The following is a 16336-nucleotide window of genomic DNA, read 5'->3' on the forward strand; positions in this document are numbered from 1 at the left end:
ATTGTGAGGAGAATTCCAGCAAGAAGACAAGTAGATGGGATTGTTATTGCTGTTGTTGCAGGTTGGTGATGAAACAAGGAACTCTTCAACAAATGGTGCTTGGGCAACTGCTGACTCCTAGATATATCTAGATTATCCTTAGGAAAAAAAAGAAGTTTAACTCTTTACTCATACTTTACATAAGAATCAATTCAAGATAGATTAGAGACTTAAATATAAAATACAAAGCTATAAACATTTAAAACACAATATAGGGGTGCCTGGGTGGCTCGGTGGGTTAAGCCTCTGCCTTTAGCTCAGGTCATGATCTCAGGGTCCTGGGATCAAGTTCTGCATCAGGCTCTCTCCTCAGCAGGGAACCTGCTTCCCCCTCACTCTCTGCCTGCCTCTCTGATTACTTGTGATTTCTCTCTGTCAAATAAATAAATAAATAAATAAATAAAATCTTTAAAAAAATTAAAAAAATAAAAAATAAAAGCAATACAGAAGAACATTCTCATGATCTCTAGCTAGGGAAGATTTTTGAGAACAATATATAAAAATATTAATCGAAAAGTCTTGATAAGGACAATGTATTAAAAATTAGTTCTGTTCATTTAGACACCACAAAGAAAATGAAATAAGTTGAAAAAGGGGAGAAGATATTTATAATACACATGATCCAGAAAGCATTAATACCCAGGATATACAAACAAGTCTCAATAACCACTTTACTATATATATTCTTTTATATATGCCAAATATATATATTTAAAATTATAAAAATAATGTATTTAAGTGAAATAATTTAGGAAGTAACATGACAGAGAAAGCATTTGCACTAACCATAATTTCAGACAAAATAATTTCAATGCAAAGATATTTAAAAGGAAGAAGGAAATTCTGATATTTGTATAATTTCTAATACTTGATCTTATACAATTTCTGATATTTTATTTTATACAATTCTGATATTTTACACTTAAAAATGACAGTAATGCAGTAAACATTACATATATGTATGTATATGTACATATCTCCTGATAGAGGAGAAAAGATGTTTATTTGTATAATTGAAACACCCATAAGGAGAAACAAAATGTGGGTGAGTCTTCAGATAGAAATGAATGAGTCCAGTAGTCAAAAATTATTATGCCTATGGAAAATTAAGTAACATAATTAGCAGTTATTATTTTTTTAAAGATTTTATTTATTTATTTGAGATCACAAGTAGGCAGAGAGGCAGGCAGAGAGAGAGGAGGAAGCAGGTTCCCTGCTGAGCAGAGAGCCCGATGTGGCACTGGATCCCAGGACCCTGAGATCATGACCTGAGCCAAAGGCAGAGGCTTTAACCCACTGACCCACCCAGGTGCCCCCCAAAATAATTAACAATTAAATCCAAATATATAGTAAGCATAATTTAAAAATACATTTGGACAACTTATAAAAATCAATTATGTATTTATACATTAAGTACATAGGAACACTCAATGAATTTCAAAATTTGCTATCATAGAAGCCGCATTGATGACAATCATGCAATAAAAACTTAGAAAATGCTTTTATTTTACTCTAAATTTTTAATTTGGAAGTGTAAAATTAAGAAGTAAAGGGTAATAAATGGAAGCCCTTCATATCAACACCAACCAGAGATCAGCCATATAGGGGCCAGGGAAAAATATCTAGCTTTTGGTCGCATTTAATTAAAAACAAAAAACAGTAAGAAAAAAAAGAAAGAATCAAGCTTTCAACCTAAGAAGCTTCTAAATGAGTAACAACATCCACCCTGATCATTACAGTTACTGAAGATAAAATTATTGAAATGGGAAAAAAAGCTAGTAAATTTGACCCATAAAACCAAAAGTTGAATGTTTGCAAAAAACAGTAAAATATTTGTCATATATAATAAAGAAAAAAGAGAAAGAATGGAAGAATTTTTATTTGATACAAATAAATGTATCAAATTGGTAAGACACAAACATATTTTAGAACATTAAAATGAAGAAGTACAACATTAAATCTATAAATATGTAATAACATTTCAAGGATTTAGCCACGCGCACTCGATGTGAATTTAAGTGTGTAGTAATCTCTGTCTTTCACAGTCTAAGGCCCTGAAGAAAAGAAACTGAAGACTGATGCCAACTCAACATGACTTCATATGCCACCTCTGGTAGTGTTTATGGTCCGTGTCTCCCCAGTGTATTTGGGTAAGTTCTGCTGAGCAAGATGTTGGCAATGTTTCTAATGGACTGTCAGCATTTGATTACAGATGCGCTTTGTTTGGCCTGCATAGCATTTACAAATTATTTCTGAATTATTACCAGTTTTTTAAAAAAAGAAATCCAGAGATCTTACTTAAAAATCTAGGTTTCTGGGGCACTTGGTTGGCTCAATCAGTTAATGGTCTGACTCTTGATTTTGGCTCTGATCATAATCTCAGGTTCCTGGGATTAAGCCCGGCATCAGGCTCCGTGTTCAGTGGGGAGTCTGCTTGAGATTCTCCCTCTGGCTATCCCCCCACCCCCTTAAAAAAATCTAGATTTCCATCATAGTAAAACTGGAGTTAGTGAGGGTTGGGTGGGGCCTGTGTTTTTCTACCTCCTGCATCTCCTGTGGAGTGAGGGGGCCTCAATTTTAATCCCACTTCTGCCACACACCAGCAGGATTGTTTTGAGAAAGTTACCCTACTCTGAGTGTGTCAGTTTTCCATATTTGCAGGGTGGAGGAAATATTTGGCTTACAAAGTGATGGTTCAGGTTCATGGGTGTTAACTAAGGTAGAGAACATGGACACATCAACTAGTAGTTTCCTCTCTACCCTTTGTTATTGTTCTTATATAAAATCACTGCCAGCTGTTATTTAGTCGTAGAAACAAGATGTGCAGCACAATTATTTGACAGAACATTCTGTAGTAAGTCATATCCTCTGCTTGGTTATTTGCACAATGATCTGCATGCTGTTTGATTTGGGTTTAATCTCATGATTAAAGCCTCTGCTGGTTGCTAGCCATGCACCTTCTCACTAGCTTGTGAACTCAAGACCTGTTTCTTTTCATGACCTCCCCTAGCCTATCTTCATCTGTCATCTCTCTTCATTAGACTGTAAGCTTACCTAGGCCCCCCTTAATCCTCCATTTTCAGAATGTTGGGCAAATCTTGGCATCTAATAGACAACTCATTCATATTTGCTAAGTGACTGATTTTAAGAGATTGTTATATACAGAATTATATATTACCTATAATTATCTATAGTTAAATATAAAATATATAATTAATATATTTATATTATGTTCCATAATATGAATATAAAACTAAACATATAATTATAAAATTAAAAATATATTATGAGACAGAAACAGTGTATGTATAATTTCCAAGGCAATTTTCCTTTCAAATAATATGAAAAATTGTTTCTTTACTCCTTAAAGGATCTGTTATTTCTTAGTTCATTTGTTCTTTCATTTTCTTTTAAAACATCATTTGCAACAGAAGGAAAGCATATAGGACAGTGTCTGGCACATAGAAGGAATTTATTTGCTCATTCAACAAATTGATCTCCACTATTGTAATCACAAAGCAGTGTGATTTGTTGATTTGTTAAAATATAAAAAATAAGAGGCACCTGGGTGGCCCAGTTGGTTAAGCGTCTGCCTTCAGCTCAGGTCATGATCTAGGAGTCCCAGGAAGGAGCCCGGCATTGGGCTTCCTGCTCAGCAGGGAGTTTGCTCCCTCTGCCCTCATCCTATGAGTGCTCTCTCTCTCTCCCTCTTTCTCAAATAAATAAACAAAATCTTTAAAAAAAAAAAGTAAGCATAAAAAATAAAAATTCAGTGATTATCAAGACATGCATAGAAAGGTTGCACCAGGACCTACAAGGAACTGGCTGAATGGAGGGCTGATTTGATTTCAGCAGGAAGAAGCCATGATGAAATAATCTAGCACACCATTTACCAGACTGGAACACCCACCACAGGGTTTTCCAGGGAGAACTACCTTGTTTTCAGCCTGCTGAAGATCTTGGGAGATCTGCTGGCTTGCACATCAGTAAGGTTCAGTGCTTGCAGATGTCGTTGGTCCCAGAGCTGTCATACCCGTGTGATTGTGGCCCGGAAAGCAGATAGGAGATCATCAGTTACTTCTCTCCTTACTTTTGCGAAGAAATGGCAGTGAGTGTGCACATGTGTTATGGTTACTGGCTGGTGTGATCTTGTAAGAATCAGATTTCACAAGATGGAATAGGGAGTAGGGTAAAGGTGTGAATGCGGAGGAAAACGAGCGTGTTGTGAAAATTTTAGCAGAAGTTGTAAAGGTTATGATACAGGTTCTTGATTTTTAAGAGAGAAGATTGTTTTGAACAATTGCATTTCCTTTCTAGTGGAATGACATTTCTCCCTTTCTCAACAGAAGGTTCTGTTTTTCTTTTTGTCATTTGAGAACACATTCCCTGATTTCACAATTACCCATCTGAAAATTGCATGGGACCTGACACATGAAAGACACTGTGGAGAACATCCTGAAGGTGGGGTCTTCTTTGCACAGCCCCTACTTAGTACAGTTCATTGTCGTGGCAGCTGAGGACTCTTCTGTGCTGAACTGTAAGGGTTCTTGTCTGATCAGAGCTGTGCTGGGTGCTGCTCTAGACCTCAGAGGCTGTTGCTCTTGGGTGGCAGATCCACGGAGTTGTCTGAGTTCAGAAATGTATGAAAAATAGAGACATATGGAGACGGAAGAAGAGGTGACAAGTTTTTGGGTATGTGTGGAAAGCGTTTCTTGAAATAGCATGGTTTGACATTATTGCTCCACTTTCGCTTTTTCTTTTAATAATCAAATTTCAGTTCAAAGGCTTTTACATTTGGAGAAAAAAATTTTTTTTTTCATTTCTGTAAAATCGGGCCCAAAGCCTCGGGTTTGTATTAACATTAACAGCAGTATAAAAACAAGACTGTCTCGCAAAATGTAAATTTCCTCCCCCCTTTTCTGTCCATTTTTCTAGTTAATGAAATTTCCAATGAACTTGGGTTGGCTAAGGGGTGTTTAAAATCTCATGACCTTTTGGGAAAGTACAATACTAGGAGTCTAAATACTTGGAAGGAAATAATATTGCTTTTCAGGGAGCAAAAGTAATTGTTTGTCAATGACAAATGATGCTGGTCATATAGCCAATTGTTTGCTTGCTATATAAGTGCATTTATTCCTTTCCCATTTAATGGTATGCATTAACATTCCCAAATCAAAAATGATGGGGATAGAGTAAGATTCCACCCACTGCAAGCACAGAGCAATAGCACATTTTTCAGGGTGTGTTCTATGGGCAAATGGGAAGTTAATAGATGTTAAATGCTAATAATAAATAAATAAATAAATAAATAAATAAATAAATAAATTCCATGGTCAAAGTTTTGGAATTTTGACTAAGCCAAAGTTTGCTGCAACTCATCAGGAAGGAAGCTATAGTATGCAGAGATTGCCACACTGATTTGGCCCCAGGACCAGAGATCTGAAATCCTCTTTTGATATGAAGTCAGACAGGTCTAGGTTGACCCCTGTGCCACTTTGGGCAAATCATAAAATCTCTTTGAACTCTGGTTCATCGGCAAAATGGGTCCAATAGCGCACACTCCATCTTTTTGAGAACATTAAATGAGGTAATGCATATAAAACACTCAGCAAAGCTACTCCATAAGAATAAATGTTAATTTAAAATTATGCCTTTATCCCAAATTTTGGAGTAGGGGTCTATAGTGAAATACCCATATGCATGGGACTAGGATTTAGAAGCAGGTCCTGCTACTTTCTGACTAATCTCAATAAACCTCTTAACTAAAAGAATTGGGTTCCTGATGCCTTCACCTTAAAAACACCATCATCATCATCATCAATGTCATCATCAAAAATAACTACAACAACATCTGTGCTCGTTTACAAAGCACATTTATGAGAATCAAGTTAATTTTAAACTTGTTTTGGAAACTCTCAAACATCATGCCATTTTATCCACCAATTCTTCAGTATGTATCATTAATACTTCATACCGAAATTTACATCTCTCTGTATTTGCACATACTTACCATGCTATTATTATTCCTGAAAAAATTATCAATAATTCATCAACATAATGTAATGTTAGTCCACATTTCTTTTACCCATATTGTCTCAAAGTGTCATTTTTCCATTTCATAAGATTGGGTAAAGTATCAAGGCAATTGCACATACTGTGTATGTTGTTATATCTTTTGAGTTCACTTTTATTTGTAACCCTCTCCTTGTCTTTTTCCTTCCAACCCATACCACTCTTTTGTAAGAAAAAGTGGGTTATTTTTTTGCAAAATGTCCCATATCCTGGATTTTGCTGATTGCTTCATGGATGTGTCTTTTAACTTGTTCTATCCCCTGTATTTTTGTAGACAGGTAGTTGGATCTAGAGGTTCAGTTAGACACTGGTGCAATTTTTATATCTATCTATTTAGATAGATATAGATATATGGTATATCATGTATCTATATCTATATAGGTATCACCTCTTCTTTATATAGATATATACAATATATATCATATCACCTCTTCTTTATCCATTCATCTGTTGATGGACATCTAGGATCTTTCCATAGTTTGGCTATCGTGGACATTGCTGCTATAAACATTGGGGTGCATATGCCTCTTTGGATCACTATATTTGTATCTTTAGGGTAAATACCCAGTAGTGCGATTGCTGGGTCATAAGGTAGCTATATTTTCAACTTTTTGAGGAACCTCCATAATGTTTTCCAGAGTGGTGGCACCAGCTTGCATTCCCACCAACAGTGTAGGAGGGTTCCCCTTTCTCTGCATCCTCACCAGCATCTGTCATTTCCTGACTTGTTAATTTTAGCCATTCTGACCGGTGTGAGGTGATATCTCATTGTGGTTTTGATTTGTATTTCCCTGATGCTGAGTGATGTGGAGCACATTTCATGTGTCTGTTGGCCATTGATGTCTTATTTGCAGAAATGTCTTTTCATGTCTTCTTGCCCATTGGATTGAATTATTGATTGGATTATTTGTTCTTTGGGTGTTGAGTTTGATAAGTTCTTTATAGATTTTGGATACCAGCCCTTTGTCTTATATGTCATTTGCAAATATCCTCTCCCATTCTGTTGGCTGTCTTTCGGTTTTGTTGACTGTTTCCTTTGCTGTGCAAAAGCTTTTAATCTTGATGACACCCTGATAGTTCATTTTTTCCCTCGATTCCCTTGCCTTTGGCAATGTTTGTGGGAAGATGTTGTTGTGGCTGAGGTCAAAGAGGTTGCTACTTGTGTTCTCCTCAAGGATTTTGATGGATCCCTGTCTCACATTGAGGTCTTTCATCCATTTGGAGTCTATTTTTCTGTGTGGTGTAAGGAAATGTTCCAATTTCATTCTGCATGTGACTGTCCAATTTTCCCAACACTATGTGTTGAAGAGACTGCCTTTTTCCTATTGGACATTCTTTCCTGCCTTGTTGAAGATTAGTTGACCACAGAGCTGAGGGTCAATTTCTGGGCTCTTGATTCTGTTCCATTGATCTATGTGTCTGTTTTTATACCAGTACCATACTGTCTTGATGATTACAGCCTTGTAGTAGGGATTGAAGTCCTGAATTGTGATGCCACCAACTTTGATTTTCTTTTTCAACATTCCTCTGGCTATTTGGGGTCTTTTCTGGCTCCATATAAATTTTAGGATTATTTGTTCCATTTCTTTGAAAAAACTTGGTGGTTTTTTGATAGAGATTGCATTAAATGTGTAGATTACTTCAGGTAGCATAGACATTTTCACAATATTTGTTCTTCCAATCCATGAGCATGGAACATTTTTCCATTTTTTGGTGTGTCTTCTTCGGTTTCTTTCATGAGTACTTTGTAGTTTTCTGAGTACAGATTCTTTGCCTCTTTGGTTAGGTTTATTCCTAGGTATCTTATGGTTTTGGGTGCAATTGTAAACAGGATTGACTCCTTGATTTCCCTTTCTTCTGTCTTGCTGTTGGTGTATGGAAATGCAATTGATTTCGGTGCATTGATTTTATATCCTGACATTTTCTTGAATTCCTGTATGAGTTCTAGCAGTTTTGGAGTGGAGTCTTTTGGGTTTTCTACGTAAAGTATCATATCATCTACAAAGAGTGAGAATTTGACTTCTTTGCTGATTCAGATGCCTTTAATTTCTTTTTGTTGTCTGATTGCTGAGTCTAGGACTTCTAGTACTATGTTGTATAGCAGTGGCACTAGTGGACATCCCTGCCATGTTCCTGACCTTAGGGGAAAAGCTCTCTGTACTTCCCCATTGAGAATGATATTTGCTGTCGGTTTTTCATAGATGACTTTGATGATATTGAGGTATATACCCTCTATCCCTACACTTCAAAGAGTTTTGATGAATAAAGTGATGCTGTACTTTGTCAAATGCTTTTTCGGCATCTATTGAGAGTATCATATGGTTCTTTTATTAATGTATTGTATCACATTGATTGATTTGTGGATGTTGAACCAACCTTGCAGCCCAGGAATAAATCCCACTTGGATGTGGTGAATAATCCTTTTCATGTACTGTTGGATCCTACTGTCTAGTATTTTGGTGAGAATTTTTGCATCTGTGTTCATCAAGGATATTGGTCTGTAATTTTCCTTTTTGATGGGGTCTTTGTCTAGTTTTGGGATCAAAACTGTTGGCCTTATAAAATGAGTTTGGAGTTTTCCTCCCATTTATATTTTTGGAACAGTTTCAGGAAAATAGGTATTAATTCTTCTTTAAATGTTCAGTAGAATTCCCCTGGGAAGCTGTCTGGACCTGGGCTCTTGTTTTTTTGGGGGGAGATTTTTGATGACTGCTTCAATCTCCTTGTTATGGGTCTGTTCAGGTTTTCTATTTCTTCCTGGTTCAGTTTTAGTAGTTTGTATTTCTCTAGGGATGCATCCATTTCTTCTAGATTGTCAAATTTGCTGGCATATCCAATTTGCTCATAATATGTTCTTATAATTGTTTGTATTTCTTTGGTGTTGGCTGTGATTGCCCCTTTTATTCATGATTTTATTAAGTTGGGTCCTTTCTTCTTTCTTTTGGATAAGTCTGGCTAGGGTTTATCAATCTTATTAATTCTTTCAAAGAACCAGCTCCTACTTTTGTTGATTTGTTCTACTGTTCTTTTGGTTTTTAGTTCATTGATTTCTGCACTGATCTTTATTATTTCTCTTTTCCTACTGGGTTTAAGGCTTCTTTATTGTTCTTTCTCTAGCTTATTTAAGTATAGTGTTAGGTTGTGTACTTGAGACCTTTCTTGTCTATACACCTTCCTCTCAGGACCACCTTTGCTCTATCCCAAAGAATTTGAATAGTTGTGTTTTCATTTTCATTTGTTTCCATGAATTTTTTCAATTCTTCTTTAATTTCCTGGTTGACCCATTCGTTCTTTAGTAGGATGCTCTTTAGCTTCCATATATTTGAGTTCTTTCCAACTTTCCTCTTCTGATTGAGTTCTATTTTCAAAGTATTGTGGTCTGAAAATGGGTCACAGTGATCCCAATCTTTTGGTACCAGTTGAGACCTGATTCGTGACTCAGGATGTGATCTATTCTGGAGAATGTTCCATGGGCACTAGAGAAGAATGTGTATTCTGTTGCTTTGGGATGGAATGTTCTGAATATAACTGTGATGTCCATATAGTGTATTGTGTCATTTAAAACCTTTATTTCCTAGTTGATCTTTTGCTTAGATGATCTGTCCATTTCAGTGATGGGGGTATAAAAGTCCCCTACTATTCTTGTATTATTGTTGATGTGTTTCTTTGATTTCATTATTAATTGGTTTATATAATTGACTGCTTCCATGTTAGGGGCATAGATATTTAAAATTGTTAGATCTTCTTGTTGGACAGATCCTTTAAGTATGATATAGTGTCCTTCCTCATCTTTTATTATAGTCTTTGGCTTGTAATCTAATTTGTCTGAGATAAGGGTTGCCACCCAAGCTTTCTTTTGATGTCCATTAACATGGTAAATTGTTTTCCACCCCCTCACTTTAAATCTGGAGGTGTCTTTGGGTCTAAAATGAGTTTCTTGGGGCTCCTGGGTGACTCAGTTGGTTAAGCCTCTGCCTTTGGCTCTGGTCATGATCCCAAGTCCTGCTTCAGGCTCTCTGCTCAGCAAGGAGCCTGCTTCCCCCTCCCTCTCTCCCCATCTCTCTGCCTACTTGTGATCTCTATCTGTCAATAAATAAATAAATAAAATCTTAAAAAAATAGTTTTTGTAGACAGCATATTGATGGGTCTTATTGTTGTTGTTGTTGTTTTTAAAATCCATTCTGATACCCTGTGTCTTTTGGTTGGGACATTTAGCTCATTTACATTTGCGGTAACTGTTGAAAGTTATGAATTTACATTCAGGGTGACTATTGAAAGGTATGAATTTAGTGCCATTGTATTGCCTGTAATGTGACTGCTACTGTATATTATTTCTGTTCCCTTCTGGTTTGTTACTTTTAGGCTCTCTGTTTGCTTAGAGGACCCCTTTAAATATTTCCTGTCTGGCTGATTTGGTGTTTGCAAATTCTTTTAAGCTTTGTTTGTCCTGGAAGCATTTTTTTTTTTTTTTAAATCTCTCCTTCTATTTTCAATGACAGCCTAGCTGGATATAGTATTCTTGGCTGCATATTTTTCTGGTTTAGTGCTCTGACTATATCATGCCAGTCCTTTGTGACTTGCCAGGTCTCTGTGGATAGGCCTGCTGCCAATCTAATATTTCCACTATTGTATGGTACAGACCTCTTCTCTCTGCTTTCAATATTTTCTCTCTGTCACTAAGACTTGTAAGTTTTACTATTAGATGATGGGGTGTGGACCTATTGTTATTGATTTTGAGGGGGGTTCTCTGTGCCTCCTGGATTTTAATGCTTGTTCCCTTTGCCATATTAGGGAAATTCTGTACTATAAAATTTACTCCAATATACCTTCTGTCTCTCTCTCTCTCTTTCTTCTTCTTCTTCTGGGATCTCAGTTATTCTAATATTATTTTGTCTTATGTTATCACTTATCTCTTGAATTCTCCCTTTGTGTTCCAGTAGGTTGGTTGTCTCTCTTATCCTCAGTTTCTTTTTTCTTTGTCATTTGATCTTCTATATCACTAATTCTCTTTTCTGCCTCATTTGATTGCACCTCATTAATAGCTTTTTTGATTTCAACTTGGTTAGATTTTAATTCTTTTATTTCTCCAGAAAGGAATTTTCTAATATCTTCCATGCCTTTTTTGAGCCCAACTAGCACCTTGGTAATTGTCATTCTCACCTCTAGTTCTGATGTGTTACCAATATCCATATTGATTAGGTCCCTAGATGTCAATACTGCCTCTTGTTTTTTTTTTTTTTTTTTTTTGTGGTGAGTTTCTCCACCTTGTCATTTTATCCAGATAAGAATAGATGAATGAGACAACAGAACAATAAAAGGGTGGTGAGGACCCCAGTAAAATATATGTTGACCAAATCAGAAGAGATCCAAAACTGGGGGTAGAAGTAAGGGAGAAAGATAATAAAAAATAAAATAAAAAATAAAAAATATATATATTAGACTGGTGAATAGAACAGAGCCACACACTTGATTTTGGGTGTATTCCGGTCTCTTAGAAGAAACTACTTCCCAAAATTTTAAAGAAAGAAAAACTTATATATATACAAAAATAAGGGTAAACATGATGAAGAGTTGGACTATGAATGTAAAGATGAAAATTTTAAAAAATTCTAAAAAAGGTATAGATAAGTTGGTTGAAAAAAGAAAAAAAAGAAAGAGGAAAAAATGTCATCAGGTTGGAGAGTAGAACAAAGTCATATGCCAGATTTAGGGTGTATTTTGATCTATTAGAAGATAGTAATAAGTAATCTTCTCGGGTTCACCCTCAGTAGCTTTTGTTCCCTGAACCCTTTCCATAGAGCTTTGGAGGATGGGAATGAAAATAGCCGCCTCCCAATCTCTGCCCCTGTAGGAACTGAGAGCTCAGGGCCCCACTCCTCAGTATACCTTCAGAGAAAAGCAGTCAATTCCTCCCACCTCCCTGGTTTCCCACTGCACTCTGAGCTCACCTGGCCTGTGACCGAGTGTTTCTATCTCTGGTGCATGGCCCTGTTTGGAGTCTCCAAACCCAGCTGATTCCTGCAATGTGCTCCTGCACTGCTCCTTCCAGAGGAGGAAGGTGAGTCTCCCTGGATCTGCCATGTGTAGGGTCCTTGCTCAAAGAGTAGTGGTCTGTGTCTTGGATGGTTTAAGATAACTCTGAGCTGAGAGCTCACTCCTCACCTCCATTTCTATAGCTGGCTTCCCCAGGCTGACACCTGGCAGTTCTGTCACACCGGAGTCTTTCTGTGACCCTGCAGGTCCTGAGACCACACTGTCCCTCTGAGGGTTCCACCCCCTGCTTAGCCTCTGTAACCATGTCCCCCAGTGGAGCAGACTTCTGAAAGTTCTGACTTTGTGCTCCACTGCTCCACTGCTTGCTGGGATCTGGCCTCTCCCACTGCTGTCTATCTTCCTTTCACTTCAGATTGACTTATCTGCATTCTAGAAAGTGGTCAATTGTCTGTTCCTAGAATTGCTGCTCTTCTTATCTTCCAACTCCTGTTGAGTTTGTAGGTGTTAGGAATGGTTTGATAACTAGCTGAACTCCGGGGACCTGATGATATTCCAGTCTACTCCTCCTCCATCTTGCTTCCTCTGGTCCAGCTATTGTTCCTTGAGCACTTATTATGGGTCACGTTATTACCTTATTTCAACTTCAAAATGACCCTCAACTTTGACTTTTATTATGGTCACTATCATTCCCATTTTTAAGGATGAGGAACTTGAGGGGAAAAAGAGGTTATTACACAAGAGCTAAGTGTAGGATGTAGAATTTGAATCCAGTGTTTATGGTTTTGCCCCAATATTTTGCTGCCTATGATATTTAGGTAAATGTTTTATAAATGGTAGACCTCCATAAAAGGTTAGATATTTGTTTGGTGGAAATAGCATGGACTCTAGAGTCAAAACAGCCTCTATTTACCTTTCGACTTCATCACCCCCAGCCCTGTGGTTTTGGGCTCCTAATTCCTATTAGTCACAGTTTTTCAATCAAGAAAAGAGAAATAATGATGTGTAACTTGATGAAATTTTGTGAGTATTTGAGAAAGCATTAGAGTCTATGGAGACTCTAGCACAATGTCTGAAAGCATAGATTCTAGATCAATGGTAACTATTATGCCGGACCCCTCACAGTCTCTTGCATACTTTCATACTCAGTGAGTTTTTTTTTCTAATTTGATACTAGGTAGTTACTCTCAAGGAATGGAGACAAAGGGGTAGTAGTGGCAGGTTGCATTATTACAGCTAACCCCAGAGATACAGATCTAGTTTGTAAATTCATTTATCAGCTCATCCCCACACCATTTATTTCTTGCCCATGCTGTTTGAGAAACTTGGAGAGGCACTGTCTACAGGGCAAGCAGGATCACAGGTGGAGCGTGTCCTCGAAGGGCTTCACTTCTGCAAGGTGACTGGTATCGATGTGTTTCTAACAAGTAGGTACCAATGCTTCCCATCCATCCATTTGCCAAAGTAGGCCAAATGTCACCCAATACATGCAATTATAACAAAAGTATAAACTGCACAAACCACCAGTGTCCTGTACTTTAAAAAAAAAAAAACAAAAACCCATCTTTGGTTGATAGAGCTGAGTGAATTTTTATATTAAGCAAATAAAAAGACATTTTGTATATACATTTCAATAGAATTACAAATTACTCAGAAATAATTTTCAACTTGTTATCTTAAAAGGGGATGCCAAGAGCTTTGACTTCTTTTGGAACGTTCATTTGCCATAATTCTTTTTTTGAAACTCATTAAATTTTAACTAGATGCACACACTTTCTGCTCAACTTGGGGGAAAACATATTTTAAATATCTGTCAAGTCTGTCATCATTGCTCATAGAAATGTACCTAATTGTAAGCCTCGAAATGCTCATCTGCTCAGAGGAATGCGAACATGTCAACCAGAGAACACGCAGGGGATGCACATGTACAAATAGAGGGACACAAAATCTTCTCAGAAGTTTCCCGGTGCCTTAAAACTGGAAGGCTCAGTTTGGAAATTTTTCACTCAACCTTACTAAGGACTTGGGGGGTGGGGTGGGGAGAGAAAACCCACTTATCTTAAAGATTCATGATTCAAACGCCTGATAGAATCTGCAGTTTCCATAGTGCTGGGCTCTAGATTTCCCTTTAATGTAATTAAGCCTCAAGATTTATGAATACAACAGGCCAGAACTTGATCCGTGTTCATTTTCAATTACTGCAGTGAAAGGGCCCTATCCAGATGTCTCTATTTACAGCATTCAGGCAGGCCGGACCAGGGGCCGAGGGGGGAGGGCCCACAAATTGTCACACTTGTTAATTCTTCACAGAGGATACTCAGCCGAGGTCCTGGCTTTGACCCTGTGACAAAAGGCTGGGGGCCCCCGGGGCAAGGGCATCAATGCTTCCAGGGACAACACGGTGACCTACGGGGGTCACTCCCTCTGCTTTGTAGGTATTTGTGTAATAATGGGGTCCATTCCTTATTTTTATTTCTGTTACAGTTCTGGGAGCATCCAAGGGAAAAGACTGGCTCTGATGTGAAAGACAAACATATATAATGAGAGCATCAAGTGTCCCCTGGCAACAGTAACCACGATAAAATGCTACAGGGGAAATACACAGTATGCAGTGACCCACATAATCGGGCCTATTTTGGGAGCATTGTTTTATTTTTCTTTTGAAGCGTGTTGTGTTTTTTTTTTTCTTCCTTTTTTCTTTTCTTCTTTCTTTCTTTAAATATTCCCAGGTCTGCAATTTAGTTTTGCTGGGATGATTGGAACACAAGTGTCTTATCTACTTGTTACAGTTATAGTCCTGCTCATGTGCATGTGGATTTTCAACCACCAAATACCCACCTGCTAGGGCGGCCTAAAATATTCCATTTTATTTCCATTATTTTTGCTTTAAAATATTTCTGTGCTTTCTATGACCATTCTACAGGTTTCTTAGACGTGTGCTAAGTGTTTTCTTACACTGATGTGGGCGCTGGCATTGAGGTATCATTTTAAAAGGAAAATCCCACACAAAAGGCTTAGAAATAAGAGCCCAGCGGGAGTCTCAGAACCTCTAATGAAATGAACTGCAGCCAGTAAAAAGCCCCAAATCCTACCCCACGCTTTTCCTCTGTGGCGTGTGTCCGGTCCACCATTTCATAGTCTCAACTCACAGACCAGAGTTGTTACCTTGTGAAAAAGAATGAATTGGGATATTGCTTCTGCTGAACAATAATTGGCTGTTCTATTAACGGGATACTCAGGAAAATGGAATTGTTGGCCAATTCTCTTCCATTTCAGGAGGCTGTTTCGTGAAAGTATTGCAAATCTCTCCTTGATGAGCCCCTTTAAATCAATTTTGGGTTTCTTTTTTCAGTCATGACCTTCACAGGACTCAAATTCATTTCTGTCAATTTAAAGAGATTTGAATGGAACAAGGGATCATTCAAAAATAGAGGTTTTTTTTACCCCCAGATTTATTCCATTCTTGCCCCTCAGACCGACATCTCTTTTTTTCTTTAAAAATTTGATTTGATTATTTAATAATTTTCTTTAAAAATTGATTTAATAATTCAATACTAAATCCAGTCAGATTCAGTAACATTTCTCCTGCTGGCTCCAGTGAATATATTTCAGATACAAATGGCATCATTTCTGATCATCTAGTATTTCCTCTTTTGGAAGGTGCGTCGTACGAGGTATATAGGGCCCGAGAATAAGGGCTCTGAAGCTTTTTGTGACTAGTCATTCCTTCTGGAAAGCTGTTATCTTGACAATTCCAGCAATTGATCTGAACATTTTATAGAGGCACTTGTGATCACTCCGACTGTACTGCGAGGAAATCCCAGTCCTGTGGTATATACTGGAGCAGTTTTCCTCAGAACAGCACTGAGACCATTCGAATGGATGGGGATATTTCTTTCATTAAGTTGTATTTACTTAGTTCTTTTGCTATTTCTGATTGCTCTATTGATTATCAGTACATTTTGTTTTCTAAAGTATCTTCAAGTTTACATGGATTTGGTCTTCCTCTTCTTGTGGCCTCTTTCCTTCTCTCTCCAGTCTTTTCCTCCTTCTCTCTTGTTCTCATTTTCTATTAATCTCTGGATTTCTATGTTTTTGGTTATGACGATAACGACCATGTAAAATGGTTGTATAGGAAGGGCCGTGCACCTTTTTCCCTTCCTCACATACCCTTTGGTTTTTAAAAAAATGCTATTTTGAATGCAGTATATACCTTTGCATAATTTTGTACAGC

At 37.4% G+C, this 16336-nt stretch overlaps 1 protein-coding gene across 9 annotated transcripts in view; it reads left to right on the top strand.

Moving 5' to 3' along the window:
* C6H12orf42 (chromosome 6 C12orf42 homolog) overlaps nucleotides 1-16336 on the top strand; it is a 158269-nt gene that overhangs the window by 45043 nt on the left and 96890 nt on the right. For 7 of the 9 annotated variants that reach the window (XR_009404994.1, XR_009404996.1, XR_009404997.1 and 4 more), the window contains one exon: nucleotides 2085-2189. The exons of 1 other annotated variant lie outside the window; for it this stretch is intronic. Coding sequence is in view for 4 of the 8 variants with exons in the window: in XM_059404633.1 (XP_059260616.1) it covers nucleotides 2141-2189 (49 nt within the window). In the remaining 4 variants the exon portion in view is untranslated. Of the gene's footprint in view, nucleotides 1-2065; nucleotides 2190-16336 lie in introns of all 9 variants that reach the window. One more of the 9 variants, XM_059404636.1, reaches the window with a different exon arrangement.

The sequence above is a fragment of the Mustela nigripes genome, chromosome 6 (assembly GCF_022355385.1).
Source record: "Mustela nigripes isolate SB6536 chromosome 6, MUSNIG.SB6536, whole genome shotgun sequence".
NCBI lineage: Eukaryota > Metazoa > Chordata > Mammalia > Carnivora > Mustelidae > Mustela > Mustela nigripes.